The 17,292-nt window shown below is 45.3% G+C and overlaps 1 protein-coding gene across 1 annotated transcript in view; it reads left to right on the forward strand.

The window, feature by feature from the left end:
• LOC146860809 (sperm-specific sodium:proton exchanger-like) overlaps positions 1 to 17,292 on the forward strand; it is a 5,538,638-nt gene that overhangs the window by 4,647,253 nt on the left and 874,093 nt on the right. The window contains exon 20 of the mRNA XM_085646172.1: positions 13,717 to 13,842. Coding sequence (XP_085502298.1) covers positions 13,717 to 13,842 — 126 coding nt within the window. The remainder of the gene's footprint in view (positions 1 to 13,716; positions 13,843 to 17,292) is intronic.

The raw sequence follows: 17,292 nt of genomic DNA on the forward strand, positions 1-17,292 counted from the left end.
GCCTGCCAACTTGACGTTGGTGAACGCGAGCGAGGACAAAAACTCAGCTCCGCTGCACGAAGTGGAGTTTTTGGAACGCCGTGAGCTCTGCGTAAACTACGCGAGCGGAGCGGAGTTCACCGCGAAGGGTTAAACACAAAGGATTTTGTATGCAGTCTCTTTAAACTACATCAGCCGCACAACCACTCGGTGGTTGGGTACCTTGCTAAGGGGCGGTATGTCGAGTGAGGTAACTTGCTGAGGGGACAGATGTCTAGTGAGGAATAAGATTACTCAACTGGTAAGCGAACAACTAAATAAACAGGCTAGGCAACCTTTAGGCCAGATTCACTTATATTCACCTCAGTACCAAGAAGAAACAGTGAGATAATTATTAGATGAAAAAAAGCTATGCTAGAAATCACATGGGTGGTCCACGTCTGATCAGTTAGATGATGCAGACCGTGTAGCAGTTCCTCTACCTGCACAATCTAGAAAAATGTTCAAGTAAAGGTTTTCTGTTATAAAACCTAAAATGCCATTCTACCTCAAAGGAGTACTATTATAAAAAGAAAAATGGCATGCCAATCACTGAGTCACCCTCTTGACAATGAAGTACAGTTAGTGTAGATCAAGAAAACCCATGTGGATGCTAGGAGACATTGATTTTAATCATGTTTTTATTACCACCCACTAGCACCGAAATCCCTTATAAACAATTTACTAAAATGCAAATGGTAACAAACTCCTAGAGCCCAATTAATTCTTCCCACTTAAAATGTGCTTTAAGATGCATTATTTGACCCATTTCCCCCCAAAATTCTTTGGGGGAAGAAAGACCTTCTCCACGTGGCCTTCTAATAAGAAGCCTGGCTTTCTGACTGGAAATATAACACCCACTACTTTTAAAGATCACCCGCCACCACTCGTGAGCTGAAGTGGCAGAGAGCAGAGAAGGCAGCATAATATCAGATGGCGTACTGCGTCCAGAGGGTGAAGGAACAGATATTTAACAGGACTGGCCAGTAATAAAATTGCTTGGACTTCACAAATGGATAATCCAGTTGCAAAACTGTCCTACCTGCAATTCTTCCTAATTTATTTTTAAAAATGTGTTCATGGGCCCCAAACCCCACCAATAAATGTGGGCCTCATCTGGAGAAGTGCCAGAGGGGTCATTCACCTGTGACTCTACTGAAGCAGCTGGGGAGGGTAGGCTCTTGTGTCCTGACTAGAAAGGTGCACACTTAGCTCATCATCTTTGTCCCTACTGCCACAGCAGCCCGTTACCTATGACTCAACTCAATGGTTTGTCTGGGGCAGCTGGGCATGAGGGGAGGTGCTATAGGAGCCTTTCACCTCTTGTGTTCCACAAAGAGGGTATCTGGGGAGTATGGGCACTTGTGTCTTAACTAAAGATGCGTCAGCGGATCCCTTTACCTCTGATCCTATCTCCAAAGATTAGGGCTATCTCCTTCCTGGTGAGTTTTGGGGCCAGGGTGGTGGTCTTCTTAAACTGTAATGATTGGCAACAAGAGGATTGGGGCTTTGGAATGGGGGGGTAAGATCTACCGCCACGCAGGAGTAAGGGGGTTCAGCGGCAAAGTGTCAGCAGAGGCAATGGATTTCTCTCTGAATTGCAACATAACTTCAGCTGAAATACTTAACTCATGGGTAAAGGCAAAGGGGTATTTTTTACACTCCAGGATTACTCACAGAAACAGCAAGTCAACACTGTTGCTGTACACACACACAGCTCTTCCCAGGCAATGATGACTCTGAGCACTGTTGTCGCATAAATGATTCCTGATGTCTCAGGTGGCACTTCAGGCAAGAATGGATTTAAAAATGACAAATAAAGAAGACAGTGACGGTTGATCTTCAGGTTGGAAATTATCCTAAGTGATTTGTACTCAACAGCGGAGCCACGTGCAACATCATGTGCGTGTTAGAGTATGCAAAAATGAAATACAAGCCTCCGTTGTTGCCCTCCACTGTCGATGTCTTCACATGGGGTACGAAACAACTTGTAGTGAGCATAGGAAAAATTGTGAGACACTTACTTACAATGAAAAGTCTGTGCTAGAAGAGGCACATGTCCTACGGGGAGACATCCCAGTGCGGTGTTGGCTCAACAATGTCACTGCTCAAGTGATGGGCCTCCTGGCCATGACACATCACATGGCTGAGCCTCACAACATCCTGAGAGAACACCCTGCGATCCTCAAAGGGCTTGGAAAGCTGAAAAACATGCATGTGACCCTTCACATTAACAAAGCAGTCAAACCAGTGGCTCAAATTCCCTGCAGAGTTCCTTTGCACATCCAATTGCAGGTAGTGGAAGAACTGCAGCGCTTGCTAGCCCAGGATATCATCGAGCCTGCGGAAGGACCAACTCCATGGGTGTCCTCCATTGTGGCCAAAAAATATGCATCTGTGTCGACATGCGTACACTAAACATGTCTATTCAAAGGGAACAGCACCCAGGCCCTCACTTGAATGACATGAGCAGCTGCTTACTGGGGCCTGTGTGTTCTCAAAGCTAGACTTATTCAAAGGCTACCACCAACTGGAACTTGACCTGCAGTCCTGTTACATTTCTACATTCTCCACCCACCTGGGACTATTTCACTACAAGCAATTAAGCTTTAGGGTGTCATCAACAGCTGAAACATTTCCGGAGATGGTGCAACAAGTGAAAACTGTCTGAACGTCAGTGATGATATCCTGGTATTTGGTCACGCAAATGAGCAGCACGTCATGGCACTGCGGGAGGTATGCAATCAGTTAGAAACTGCTGGCCTGACACTGAATGAGGGAAAATGCGAGCCAGGGAAAGGAGAACTAATTTTATTTGGACACATTTTTCCAGACCCCAGCAAAGTAGAAACACTCTGCAAAACATGACCCCCAGTGGACGTAGCAAAGATTAGGTCATTTCTTGGGTGGCAAGTTAGTAGGCTTGCTACTTCATAGATTTTGCTAATGTGAGCACCCCACTTCGTGAACTGACCAAACAAATGTAGCCATTCCTCTAGACCGCCAACTGCGACAAGGTCTTTGAGGACATCCAGGATGCTATCACAGCCATGGATCACCTTGCGTACTTTGACGTGTCCCTGAGCAGTGAGCTCACTGTAGATGGCAGCCCAGTGAGTTGGAAGTCATTCTCGCACAACATGAGCCTGGAAGAGACCCACTAAGACACATTGTTGTGTATGCGAGCAGGAGCCTGTCGGACGTAGAAAGGGCATTCTTTCAGGCACAGAAAGAGTGTCTAGTGGTAGTATGGGCTTGCGAGCACTACCACTTGACGAGCAATTAAAGAGCGAGGTTGTTAGTTTGCAGCTATGCGAGGTAGTTGTGGTTTTAGAGATGTAGAGTTGTGTTCTGAAAGTGGTGTTTCAGTCATCTGGTCTTTGAGTGTGGACGATGAAATCCAGCTTAATCTGCCCTTTGGAGGAGCAGTGATATGTGTCCGTGAATAGTGTTTCTTTGTGCTGTCTAATCAGTCTCTGTTTGAAATTTCTTCTCGCTTTAAGAGAGAGGTTGGGAGGGAAGCTAATAGCGAAGGAGTTTGTGCCGTGAGGTTTTGAGTGGGTTGATATGGGTTGGTTGGAGTGAATTGGCGTGCCCGGTGAAATTGTAGGGTTTCTAAGAGGAGGGGACCGTGCATCTGAAAGGGTGTCTAGGACGATTGGTGTGTTTGGACTGATCAGCTAGGGGTGAATTAAAAATTGTCGCCTTAAGTTGGGTCAGGGAGGTTGGGTTAACAACTGTGCGGCCCCTTATTTTCCCCCTTATCAGGGGGTATTTTCTTCAGAAAGCCACCATTTTGGGGTCAGGCATCCGATTCTGTTTTGGACTGGTCTGGTTTTTGCTGCGTGGGACACTCACTATTTGGCTTTATTTTCACATTGAGGGTGCAAATCAGCGGGGATGCGTCAGTATCTTGCGCAGTCTCTTGGTCTGGGTGCTTTCATTGTGACGCCGAGGGCGGCCATCTTAAAACGGGGAAAGCGCTCGGAGCACTGGAGTATGAGAGGCCCGAGAGGCTGCATGGAGGCAAGATTCCTCTTCATTGTGGGCAAAAGTCAGTTGGATTCCTGTTAATTGATGGTCCTTGCAGTGGATGGGTGTATTTATTGAAGGGAAAAGATCCTATCTTTAAATAGAGAAGAATCTCCGTGAGTCACAATCGGCCATCTTGAGGCCAGGCAGATTCGATAGGTGGAGCGGTGCTCCGTGCAGGTCTTGCGCGCTGTTTTACAGCTATCCCAGGTCTCCTCTAGTCTGCTAGTGACAGTAGGAAACCTCGGTCAGCATCGTTAGGGGCCCCAGAGCTCTGCGGGCCCTAGCAATTGGTGTGGAGGGGGGCCGTGAGTTAACCAAGGGTGGCCATTTTAGAGTCAGTCATCATACCTGGGGGACGCTGCTCCGTGGAGATCCGGCGAGGAATTCGCTCCAGTCCGGGTCCTGAAAGCCGTGCCCATGAGTGGACACTCGTCAGATATGGGAGTCTTGTGGGTCCAACGCGCTGCTGATCAGAGAGCGCTTGGTGGGTTCCTTCGCGGTGGAAATGTCATCAGGACCGTCTGCTGTCCTGGAAGCACCGGGCGAGGGACGTTATCTCCATGCGAGTCCGGTCACAACCCTTTCATCCGTTTGGGCTGTTCCGGTGAGTCCCACTTCTTTGGGGGGGTTGGATTGGGGGGGGATCGGGTGGGATTTCACTGAGATAGTGACCCCGCACCTGGGCGCCTGATTTCAGAGCTCCTTCCCTGCGGCCATCTTGGCCATCTTGGTCAAAACATGCGCATTGATGTCATTTCCCAGGGTGTAGCTTTTTGTGCCATCTATGTCCCTACATTCATCCATACTTTTATTCTTGACTGAACATAGACATGACACATCTGTGTGATTTGGAATGTTTTATTCACAACTGTGGAGTGTCGGAGCTGGAGCAGTACATGGCCATGCACACCCCACATTACATGGTTGCACTGCGGAGTGCCAACCAGAGTCCTTTGGGGAATGACAAGTCAGTCGGAAGAGGAAGAGTCCAGTCCGCGGCCTGATTGCTGTGTCATTGGTAACCAGTGCAGACATGGCAGTCCATGTCGGAGTCCAGGTGAATGTCGCACAGTGTTTGGAGGGACAGTGGAAGGTGTTGTTCCAGGGCATGATGCAGAGGCCTGAACCAAGCAGGAACAGGCCATATGGCAGGGAAGAAAGCTACAACCTCTTTTTTGAGTCATTACCATCCACATCTTCGTCCTCTGATATGTCTTCTGTGTCAGGTGTTCCAGGTGTGTGTGGTGGTGTTATGGCTGCATCACTGTGTGCAACAGACACATCAGGGGTCAGAGTTGGTATGGCTGCATCACTATGTGCAACAGACACATCAAGGGGCGGAGAAGTGTGTCGAAGTTCCAGCAGCAGTCATCTGGGACAGGCTCTGTGGCAGCAATGGCAAGATGAGGATCTGCAGGGCATGGTAGATCCCAGCTACATCTCGCTGGTGTTCAGCCGTGGCAGCCATCCTTCCTGCCTGCATCCGCTGCATGTTCTCCATTGTCCTCTGCATCTGTGCCAACTCTGTGCTGTCGTCGCTGGAGCCTGTCTGACTAGACAGTTCTTGAATCCGAGTAATGGCTCCAGCGAGGTCAGCCAAGGATTGTTGTAGGGCATGGAATGGACTGTGGGTGTCCGTTAGGGACTGTAAGTGGTCCCTGATGGGACTTTTACACCCACGTATGGCATCGAGTTTGGCAGCAATGATTTCAAACCCCAGACGCACATGTTCAGCCAGCTCCTTCTGGCAGTCTAACCGTGGCGTTGGAGCGTCATGTGTTCTTCAGTGAGGTGCTGGGAGCCAGCAGTGGTGGTGGGTGCTTCCTGCTGTGCGGTCTGTGCAGGGGGTGGGGTCACCTCGATGCAGCTGGGCTGCACTGCTCCTGGGGTGGGGTGCGGAGGCCGTCCATGAGCCATTGAAGGGTGGCTGAGCAAATGTCCAGGGTGTCCTCTTCTTCATCTCTGAAGAGATGTCTGATCTGCTCTGCAGGAGATGTTGATTGTCCCTCTGCAATGTAAAGGGGAGATGCAGATTAACAGTGTGTCCCATGTATGTTGACGCATTGTAGATGTTTACATACAGACTGCATGACAATGTACATTGTGACTGTTTTTGAGGAGATAGCTATTTGATGGGAGACAGTGGACATTTGGACTACATGACGGATGTGAGGTTGTACGCGTACATTTTTAGCTCACAGTGTCCTGCTATGCCAGATGTGATTGGCCAGTTTCTACGCACAAGCGGCACCAGTTGTGTCCTCTGTTCTGTAGTGAAAGTGTTGCACCTTGGACCACATTGTCGTCAATGTTGATGTGCTGTGATTGCTATGTGTGTGTGTTGCATTGTGGGAGAGTCACCCCTGCAGCTCTAATTTAGTGGCCCTTTATCACTTTGAGGAGGTGTGCCTTTGACTTGTGTGCTTTTACGGTGCAGAGATGTTGGCGACTTGGGTCTTTTGTGATCTTGGACAGTTTTTGTACTTGTGTGCATTGTTTGTCTGCAGTTTTGTTGTTGACGTCAGGGGTTGCATGTGCACGTGGATGTGTCAGAGTGTGACCTGCTCAGTGGGGGATGTGATCCACACTGGGCCACCTTAGTGGTGTGGCGTGCACCATGTCATGTATATTGACTGCAGCCATGCTAGTGGTCATGCATTGTCACTTGCATTGTCAGTGTGGCTCACAAAGCCGCTGCTTAGGTGGATTCAGCACATGTGCATAGGTAGGTTGTGTGATTGATGATAGGGAGGGGGGCCCCTTTGTGCACATAGTGGAGGGGGGCCAACTTGGTGTTTCTATGTGTGCTGCAGTGTGCCAAGGTTATCAGGGACATGTTCCACACTCATTGTGGGTGTGCAGTGTGCTACACATGATTGCGCATGTGTGCTATTGTGCCCATCTCCCCCTGTCCCCCCAGTCTCTGGTCGTTACTCACCCTGTTGCTGTTGGGTCAGGTCCTATCGAGCTGTGTCCGGCCCCCCAACTCCTCCTGCTACCGTCTCCACACTGATGACTGTGGCCACCATTTCCTCCAGATCATCCAGCTTCTCCTGTGGCGCAGGACTCCCACCTCCAGTCGCTGTTGCTGCCTTCCTGTTGGCAGCGACTTTTGGCTTGGTTTGGCTTTTCACTTCATGCCAGTGCCTCTTGACCCCCTCCATTGACCTCCTTGACACTCTGACTGCATTCACGTTGTTCACGATGGACTGCTACATTTCTGTTTGTGTTGCCAATGACACATTTGCGGTGCTGAACAGTTGTTGGTAGTGTCCTATCACCTCCGTAACGATGATCCTGTTTTCCTGCGGACTGAACCGTGCCTTCCTCTTCTCCTTGGCCTTCCCCGAGCCCGGGGTTCCTTGCTGGTCTGCGGGTTTTGCGTTGTCCTCTGCACTCGGTCGGGGTGCATACATGGTGCTACGCAGTTTATTTTCTTTTGCCTTTTTTTTTGTTCTTCTTTTATAGTACATTTTCACGCATGACGTGTGGGAATTGCAGGCCTGTCGCTGGTTATCGCAGATTTTTGTAACGCGATTGGCCACATCACAACTTTTTTCGCGTTCGTGTTTCGCGTTTTTCCGGCGCCGCATTCGTTTAAATGCGGTTATTTGGCGCATTATCGTGGGACTATCGCATGGTGCTGCCGGGTTGAGAATACAACTTTAACACAGTGTTATTTTCCCGCGATAGACATGCGATGTGCAAAATTGCATTAAGCAAATTCTGCGATAGTTATCACACGTTCTTGAGAATATCCCCCTTGGATTTTTGTTAATTTGGTTAGTTTGATATTTATTTATTTTTTATTTGTGCTTTTTCATTATAGGGTTTTTAATGGTAATCTTTTGTTAAAAATTAATTGGTTTAATTTTTTATTGAAATTATATTTATGTACTCAATATTGTTGCTATCAATATTTTGATGTTTTGTATGTATTTAATGTTTTAATATTTATATTTTCTTAATTTTGAGTTTGATATTATGGTATTTTTAACAGAAGTATTTTTGTTCTCAATATTTTTGTTTCGGTTGTTTGCATATAGGGTCATGATATTTTGGCAAACAATTTGTGGGGGTGATATTATGAGCAATCAATATTTTGGTTGACGATATTGTTTCACACAACTCCCTCCCCCCCATGTAGTCTGGGTGCAAAGCAAGCACCCTCACAATTAGCATTACAAAAGGAGCCCTGCAAGTGCTTGAGGCCTCTTCTATAATACAGGGATGACTTGAAAGTGTATTCAGACATGACTAGTTAGAGCTCCCAAACTAGAGGGAGAGTCCCCTCATCATATACAAACTGACACAAACAACTCATAAAGAAACTGAATAACAAAATAAATAAAACATTTGTTAAATGCTGCTGACTTCATTAGATCTAGAGGAGTAATTAAACGATCACCAAGTCCTACCACAAATATTTATAAAAACAAGTTAACCAACACTTTCCAGGATAACTGCATCACTAGCACACATTTCATAAAATAACAAAATGATGCTTTCAAGCTATGCAATCCAAAAAGTAGGTGACTGCTATTTAAACAAAAGATACATGTGCTTCCTCCAGATTAGTAACAGACAACTTCATAGAATTATTTTAATAAAAAAAGGAAAACGTACAATACATTCAAATCACAAATAAAAACATATTTATTTATTTATTTATTTATTTATGGGTTTCTATAGCGCTGGAATCGACTCCAACCGGAGTATCTCTGCGCTGTGATACCAAATAGAGTCTAAATAAATATGCAGATGAGGGGCAGGGTCTAGATTTTATCAGTAAACAGCAGAGTTTTCAGTTGCTTCCTGAATTTTAAATGGTCTGTGCAGAGCCTGAGGGCCAGAGGCAGTTTGTTCCACAGTGTGGGCCCTGCAACAGATAACACTTTCCCTCCATGTCTGGTTTTTTTTGCACGAGGTACTGCCAACAGAAAATTCTCACTAGATCTCAACGATCTGGAGGGAGTGTAGGGGATAAATTTCTGCTCCAGGTATGTAGGGCCATTTCCGTTTAAGCATTTATGGATAATGCAACATATCTTAAACTTGGCTCTTTGTCGAATGCTCAACCAGTGTAGTTTCTGTAATAGAGGTTTTGATGCTGTTCTGGGGGGAGCATTTAGGACAAGGCGAGCTGCCGTATTCTGGACCACCTGGAGCCTATCCAGAACTCCTTCATTAGCAGAAAGGAGCAGTCCGTTACAGTAGTCAATACGACTCAATATAAGGGCTTGCACCAAAGTTTTTCTGAAGGAATCCGGTAGCAGTGGAAATATTCTGCGCATCATGCTGATGGTGAGGAAGCATGAGCCAGCTACCATGTTACTGTGCTGTTTGAGGGAAAGGTCGTGATCAAGGCGTATCCCCAGATTTTTGACAATCTGTTTGGGCTCCGGAACAGTGCCAAGATCAGATGGCCACCAGTCAGAAGTCCACAGTAATTTGGCATCTCCAAACAGCATTACTTCCGTCTTGTTGACATTGCACTGTAGGAAGTTGGTGGACATCCACTGTGCGACGGCTTTCATGCCAGCGGAGAAGGAGTTTCTTATTTCTGTGGTGAGATTTTGAAAGGGAAAGAGGAGCTGCGTGTCATCCGCATATGACACGGGGATGAAACCAAATTTGCGCATCACTCTTGCCAGGGGTGCCACGTAGATGTTAAAGAGTGTTGGGCTCAAACAGGAGCCCTGTGGCACCCCTTTCGTAATCTCTACCTCAGTTGATCTGTATTCACCCATGGTGACAGTCTGGGTCCGATCCGTAAGAAAACTCCTTAGCCAAGCAAGGGCCTTGTTCTTGAGCCCTACGTTCGACAACCGGTCAATGAGGATGTTATGTGACACGGTGTCGAACGCGGCTGAAAGGTCTAATAACACCAAAATTACCGAGTAGCCTTTGTCCTGAAACATATGCAGATCGTCAGTGACAGACAGGAGGGTGGACTCTGTACTGTGTTTCGGCCTAAACCCAGATTGAGAGTAGTCTAGGCCGCCAGCTTTCTCAATGTAGCTGGATAACTGACGATTTACATACTTCTCAGTGAGCTTTCCCAAAAATGGCAGCAACGAAATAGGTCTGAGATTTGACAAATCAGTCCATGGAGTTGTGGTGTTCTTCCTGATTGGCCTGACTAAGGCCTGTTTCCACTGCTTGGGGACAGAACCTGTACAGAGGGATAAGTTAACAAGTTTTTCGATGGTGGGAGATAGGATTCCGAGCAAGGTGGACATGAGTCTTGCCGGGATGATATCATCAGGACTTCCACTTTTAATCTGCGTCATGAGCAAGGACACCTCTTTAGGAGTGATAGGGGGGAAGAGGTCTAAAGTATGAGGGCCACTATCAAGTTCTGAATCCTGAAAGATAGGGACTGTATTTGTAGTCAAATTGTTGTTAGAGTTGACTATTTTAGCATAGATGAGATCGATTTTGTTGCAGAAAAATTGCGATATATTGTCGCAAAGTAGTTGTGACGAAGTGTCTGCACTCTCACATGCTGTAGGATTGGTGAAAGAGTGAAGGACCTGGTATAATACTCTGGGGGAGTTGTCTGCAGCCGTGATAAGAGTGGTAATATGGGTTTTTCGCGCCGTTCTGATAGCTTTATGATATACACTTAGAGCGTCCCAATAATGTTTCCTATCTGTTACCAGATGGGTAGATCTCCAAATCTTTTCTAATTTCCTGGCTGTTTTCTTGAGATTTCTGAGCTCTTCAGAGAACCAGATCTCTTGTTTTTTGGCTGGTCGGGGTCTAAATTGTTTTAATGGAGCTATCTTATCTATGGCTGTTTTAATGTCTTTGCTAAACATATCAATAGCTTTATTGATATCATCAGGAATCACATGGTGGGGTTGGACAAATTTCTCAGCAAAGGAGGCCTCATTAACTTTATGCCATTGCCGCCGTATTTCAGGGATATTGGTGGTTTTGAGGGTAGTGGTTGCAGGATAGGGAGTATAAAACTCAAGGATAAAATGGTCAGTCCAGCTGACCTGTGTAGGGGGAAGGCATGTGACACTAGGGAAATTGGTTATAATCAGGTCTAGAGTGTGTCCGGCCACGTGAGTTGGGCCCACATTGTGTGGTTGGAGACCTAGCAATGAGAGAGCGTTAAGAAAAGCCTGTGCTTCTTTACAATTTATAAGTTCACTGTGAAGGTTGAAGTCACCTATTAGCAAGAATTCTTTGTCTTTTTGAACATATGGCGCAAGATTTTCCAGTAATATGTTGACAAAGTTGGAGCTAGGTCCAGGGGGACGATAAACCAGGGCTCCTAATCTGGTTTGTTTGGTGGAATGAGTTGTTTTAAAAATCAGCAATTCAATGTCCGGAGTGCAGAGTTCTGCCAAAACAGAGCAATTGATGTGATTTTTATGAGCAATAGCAATCCCTCCACCTATTTTCTTAGGTCTGTCTAACCTAATCATTTTGTATCCTGAAGGAATGGCCAATGTAATGGAGGGAGTGGAAAGGGGTTTAAGCCACGTTTCAGTCATGAAGCAGTAGTCAGGCTCATTTGTAGAGATTAGGTCCCATACTTCAGAGGTATGCTTAGGTAAAGAGCGTAAATTGCAAAGAATGTTTTTATGACCAGCAATTTTAGGTGTTTTGTAAGATGGTGTATGGCTGTTCACACATCTATCAGGGCTTTCTCCCTTCAGAGTAGTGAACTGGGATTTACAATGTAAGCATGTAAAAGGCCCTTCTACAATAAGTTTAAGGTCTTCATGACAATCAACAATCTGTAGATCCTTAAGTACCTGGGCTGAGTAGGTAATCCTGGCAGGAAGCGGGACAAGCGGGGAGATAGGTGAGACCGCCATGGCCCCTGGCACCGTCCTGGCGCGGACGGGCGCAGACGGGCAGGTCTTTGGCTTGTCTTCGGCGCGTCTAGAGGCGCCTCCCTGCGCGCAATCGCTGCGCGCTTGATCCCGACGAGTGGCTAAATAGCCCCAGTAACAGCAAGGCTAGAGCGCTACCCGCTCAGTGCTGCAGCGGGAAAGCGGAAGTGTGTCACTCAGGCTCGTACCTGTCCCGCCCTCCGCTCAACGGTATTGGATACCGAGTCGGACCAGGGCGGGCAGGCTGTAACACAGAGCGCTGAGTGTACACGTAAGTTTTTAACCCCTGTCAATGCCTAAGATAAGCGTCTAAGCCCTGAATGAGAATATTGTGGCACAGTTTAAAATATACAATTCTGTCAACTTTAAAATCAAGCTTTCTAAAATATCGCTATAGGGCTTTGCGTTTCAGCAATACAGCATCAGCAGAGAATTCACACTGTACCTGGCATCAAGCGGGGTCGGCCGACACTGCCACTGTCAGCCTTACCGCACTTTGCCTCGCCTCCTCGCCGCCTAAATAGCCCCAGTAACAGCAAGGCTAGAGCGCTACCCGCTCAGTGCTGCAGCGGGAAAGCGGAAGTGTGTCACTCAGGCTCGTACCTGTCCCGCCCTCCGCTCAACGGTATTGGATACCGAGTCGGACCAGGGCGGGCAGGATGGAGACACAATATTTTAAAGAAATTGAAAAGACAGCATTAGTTACAGAACCTTTGTCGATCAAAATAAATTAATTAATCTAATTGTTTGCGTTATATGGTGACATCATAGGAAAGCATGTACCTATGTCTCTTCATTTGCAATACGCTTCTTAGAGATATGCACTTTATATCAAGGTGCTCGGGACAAGTCAATACTAAAAGTGACTGATCGGTTTTGGTATGTAAGCACCAATTACATTTGCTGCAATTTTTAGTAAATTGCCTAATTTGTTCAAAAGTGTCCATTGTTTATCTGATACTGATTCCAAAATACATTACTGAAACATGCAATTGATGCTGAATTTGGTATTTGAGCGATTACTCATTATCTTTCATCCTATGCAATAGTTTAGGAGACTAGTAAAATGTACAATTTAGGCACAGATTTACAAAGCAGTTGCGTTGTCGCGACGCAAGGAAAATGCAAAGGCTTCTTTAAGATTTACAAAGTCATGCGCTGGGCTCTGTAAAGAAATTTAATGCAATGCAGTGACTTGCATTATGTTTCCTTATTTCTGAGCTCGTAGGTGTTCCACCATGGATGGAGCATGGTCATTCCCATGCATCCAGCCATGGATTTTTCATTTTTACAAAGGTTTGTAAACCTAGATTTGTGTCAATTCAGAAGGTCGCCCAGGGGATGGGGTAACAATGAGAACATTTTTTTTTCTGTTAGCTATTTTCTCTTTCTATGCGTGATGCACTCTGAATCACACATAGAAAGAGGAAAATGCCTCTCTGGAGTGTTTTTTTATGCAGGAAGGTATTCTTGCACCCTTCCACTATGGTGGCTGACTTTGGCACTAGGCAGCACGCACTATGCCAGCGCAATCAGAGGGTAAAAATGCCCTATAACTTTGCAAATGTGAAGCATCTCTGCTCTCTCCCTTTCACGCATCTCAGCCTAGCAAGTTGCCTTGCTGCGCTGCTTTGCAGGAAATTATAATAAATATGCCCCTTAATGTTTAAACCTATATGATCATGACTAATTCATTCATAAAGATGCCTTGGTTAACCTTGAAGACTCATAGGTAAAGAAAACTAAACAAATTGAAATGCAAGTATGAATTTTTATCATGTAAAAAACGTTTTATATTATTCTTTAGATACTTCACTTAAAGATGAGGCAACTGATGAAGTTTCCCACTACTATCCCAACACCTACTGCAGAGGAACTTCTACGAAATGTACCCTGGTTGTCAAATTCTAAAACGCAACTCCATTTCATCAAGGTACTGATTTCTCATTCTTCTACAAATGACCAGTCTTATGGAACACAAAATAGAAGTCCAAATGAATGTTGTAAATATTATAATATCTTTTAAGTAGCTAAAAGCCATAAAATGTATATCTTTCTAAGGATACAATATTTTTAATTCATCTTAGTACATTTACAAGCGTAGGTCATGTCCAAATTGTTAATAACATATTGTGAGTACATTCATATTAAATATTTGTGATTTTATTAACAACCTGTAGATTAAACATGTGAAAATGCAAGGCATAGAACAATCAAAACACTGACTAGTAAAGTGGAAACAGACTTTAAGTTAGCCAAAAATGGCACTTGATCTCTGGGTGTATCCTATAAAAAGCTATTCTATGGCCTAATTTCCACAAACATTTTCAGCTGAGTGGCCAGCTCTTAGGTGGAATATGAAAGGATATGTTAGGAACAGTGGCTATAAAAAATGGGTCCTTTCTGTAATTATGCTCTATTCAATACTGACGGAGACATGAACTGAATGTGCTTATGCACTAGGAGCTCACAAAACTACATACAAAGCGTATGATTGATTATTGGCAACCTAGTTGGTCTACGTATCTACTGCATAGATCCCAGTGGGTAGATGTAGTGTACATATGCTTACCTCATTTAAATACTGTGTTAATGTGTTGATGGTACTTTGTGTTATGGTTACTTTAAGTTTAATTCAGAATGCTTTATGGAGGTCTACATTTCTTGTAGAAATTCTTCTCTGGTTGCTAGGTGAATGTTTAGTTTCCACTGGCCCTTCGCTTGAGCAGCTGATTTTAGATGTGGGTCCCTACTTTTAGACTTATCCAATACTTGTCTTCTGAATCATATCTACAGTTTCCTGCCTTGGTCATTCAGCCATACCCTGTCAGTACATTTGGTAGCACGAGTGGGGTTGGCTGTTTTATATGAGCATGGAGTTTCTGCCCGCTGAAACCTTGGACCAACAGGCTGAATTAATTCATTCTATTGTGAAGAGCGGCTGTAATATTTGGGGCTGTTTTACTCTCATGCTACTCAAGGTGCACTGTGCTTGCGGTGCCTGTCTCCTATTGGCTCTGCTTGCTTTTACTACGCTATTGGGCCTTCTTTGGGACCTAATGCACCAATAATGTCATTTGGATGGAAACAAGTCATTGAAAGCCCACATCAACAACTCAGCCAAAGGAGCACTCCTCACACTAAAACACCTTAAGAAAATCCAACCGTTCATTCCCCCTGTAGATTTTAAGCCGGTAGTGCAATCACTCGTCCTCTCAAAACAGGATTATGGTAACGCCATCTTCACAGGAACTCCGAAAACTCACCTGGCCCCCTTCAGTTCAGTTCTGAACATGGCAGCCTGGCTAATAACAGGTTGCAATAAGTTTGAGCACATCACACCAGCCCTCAAGAGCCTCAATTGGCTCCCAATCGAAGGAAGATGTTTCTACAAGACCACTTGCATCACCCACAAAGCCCTTTACACACATAACCCCAACCATCTGGAGAACAAACTTTCGAAAGCTGGTAGAGCCAGATCTCGAAGGAGCTCCAACGCACTTCTTCTCATACCTCCCAAACTGAAAAAGAAATCCTCTCAGACACGTTCTTTCTCTGGAAATGCTCCCACAATATGGATCTCACTCCATAGTGACCTGCGCTGCAACCCCTCATTTTCCTGTTTCCAACGAGACCTTAGAAACACTCACTACTGCTCAACAAATACTTTAACACACACCCTACTGAGCTATGTTCCCAAAACTCACACCCACTCTGCCTTGACCAATTGTAGCTGTTAAATAAGTGTTTCCGCGGTCCACTATGTCTACTACATCTTTTAACTCAAGCGGTTCCTATGTCTGCATACTGTAACTACTGCTGTGACCGAATGATTTTCTTTGTCTCTGTTTTGCATATACTTCAATCTAATGATCTTGCATTATAATTAAAGCACTCTGATACCTTCGGGTGTAGCTAGCGCTATAAAAAACGTATAAATAAATAAGTTTGAGTTTCTGTGCCGCACGCCACTCACCAGTTGTCTTTTTGAGCTGACTCAAGGCTGTGGGAGCTCACTACTGCTCTTTCCTGGCAACAGAGCCCTCACTTCAGCCTCTTCTCCAGCGTTCGCTCGGCTGAGGGAGCTTGAGACTGCATTCCGCAGCGGTGTTCTCGCTCTAGCCCCATGAGCGCTAACATGCATCCATGCTCTGCTAGCCTTATCCTAACTGCCGCCTCAGAGGATTCTGGGTAGCTGCATGTTTTTGTCACACTCAGGATGACCAAATTAAATAGAAGGCTGACTTTAATTTTTCCACATTTTCCAACTAACATATACATTTTCGTTTCTTTTGTCTTGCTTGTTCCTGCCAGACTCTTGGGGAAATTCCAGTCAATTTTATTCCGACATGGGGAGAGGATCTCAAACAAGTATGGCCAGTTCACTGACTATGTTACCACCGCCTCCATTACCTGCAAAAATCAGGTAAACCAGATATCAAATGGAGACAGTGGAGGAGTGGCTTTTTGGGAAGCCGAGCGATGGCTCTCTCAAATGACACTAGGATAATTTGGGTTTTTATTGTTTTTTTCCACGTTGACAGGGTAATAATTGGGTTAGAGAGGTTTATGGTTTCAATCTTCAGTGTGGAAATGGCCAAGTGCAGCTGTCTGTACCAGAGAGAGAGTTCGTCCGTGAACAATGATTGCAGTTGTTCTTTCATGGATTGATGCTGATGCACGCAGAGCGTAGATGTAAAATTTAATTAAGTCGCCTAGGCAGTGAAGTTCTGCACTTGCCAGGCCCAGCTCAAGTCTCAACCTGGCCCTACTTGCATGCTGGTGAGCCGAAAATATTATCTTATAGGCCATTGTTTGATAATTCACGAGGAATGAGTCCATTTTGCCTGGGAAAGCCAAGTGACCATAAGACAATGCTGGGAGCAGTTTGGCACATAAGACCCTTAAATTTGGCTCAGCAGTGGAGCTGTGCAAGTGCCGACTCAGACTATGCATAACCCCAGCTCCTTTGGGCCGAAGATGTTTGAGGTGGGCCACTTGATTTGCTCTTTCATTGAACCAGACTCCCAGATAATTGTAGCTGGTGCAGGTGGCTATTTGTAGTCCACCTACTCGCCAAGACAGGATTTTCTTTCTTTGATGTTTCCCCAAAATGATAACTTTAGTTTTTGACTCATTCATCAGAAGCAAATTTTTTATGGTGTATGTGTTAAGAGCAGTGAGCGCTTGTTGTAGTCCTGTTTTTGTATGATCCATAATGATAATATCATCGGCGTATTGCATGATCTGTAGTCGTACGGTGCCCAGTTTTGGGGCAACCAAGGTTGCACCTGCCAATGGTTTAGGCAAGTCGACAATATAGAGGTTAAAAAGTAGCGGGGCTAATACACAGCCTTGTTTTAGATCATTTTTCATTGTAATT

The sequence above is a fragment of the Triturus cristatus genome, chromosome 3_1 (assembly GCF_964204655.1).
Source record: "Triturus cristatus chromosome 3_1, aTriCri1.1, whole genome shotgun sequence".
NCBI classification, from domain to species: domain Eukaryota; kingdom Metazoa; phylum Chordata; class Amphibia; order Caudata; family Salamandridae; genus Triturus; species Triturus cristatus.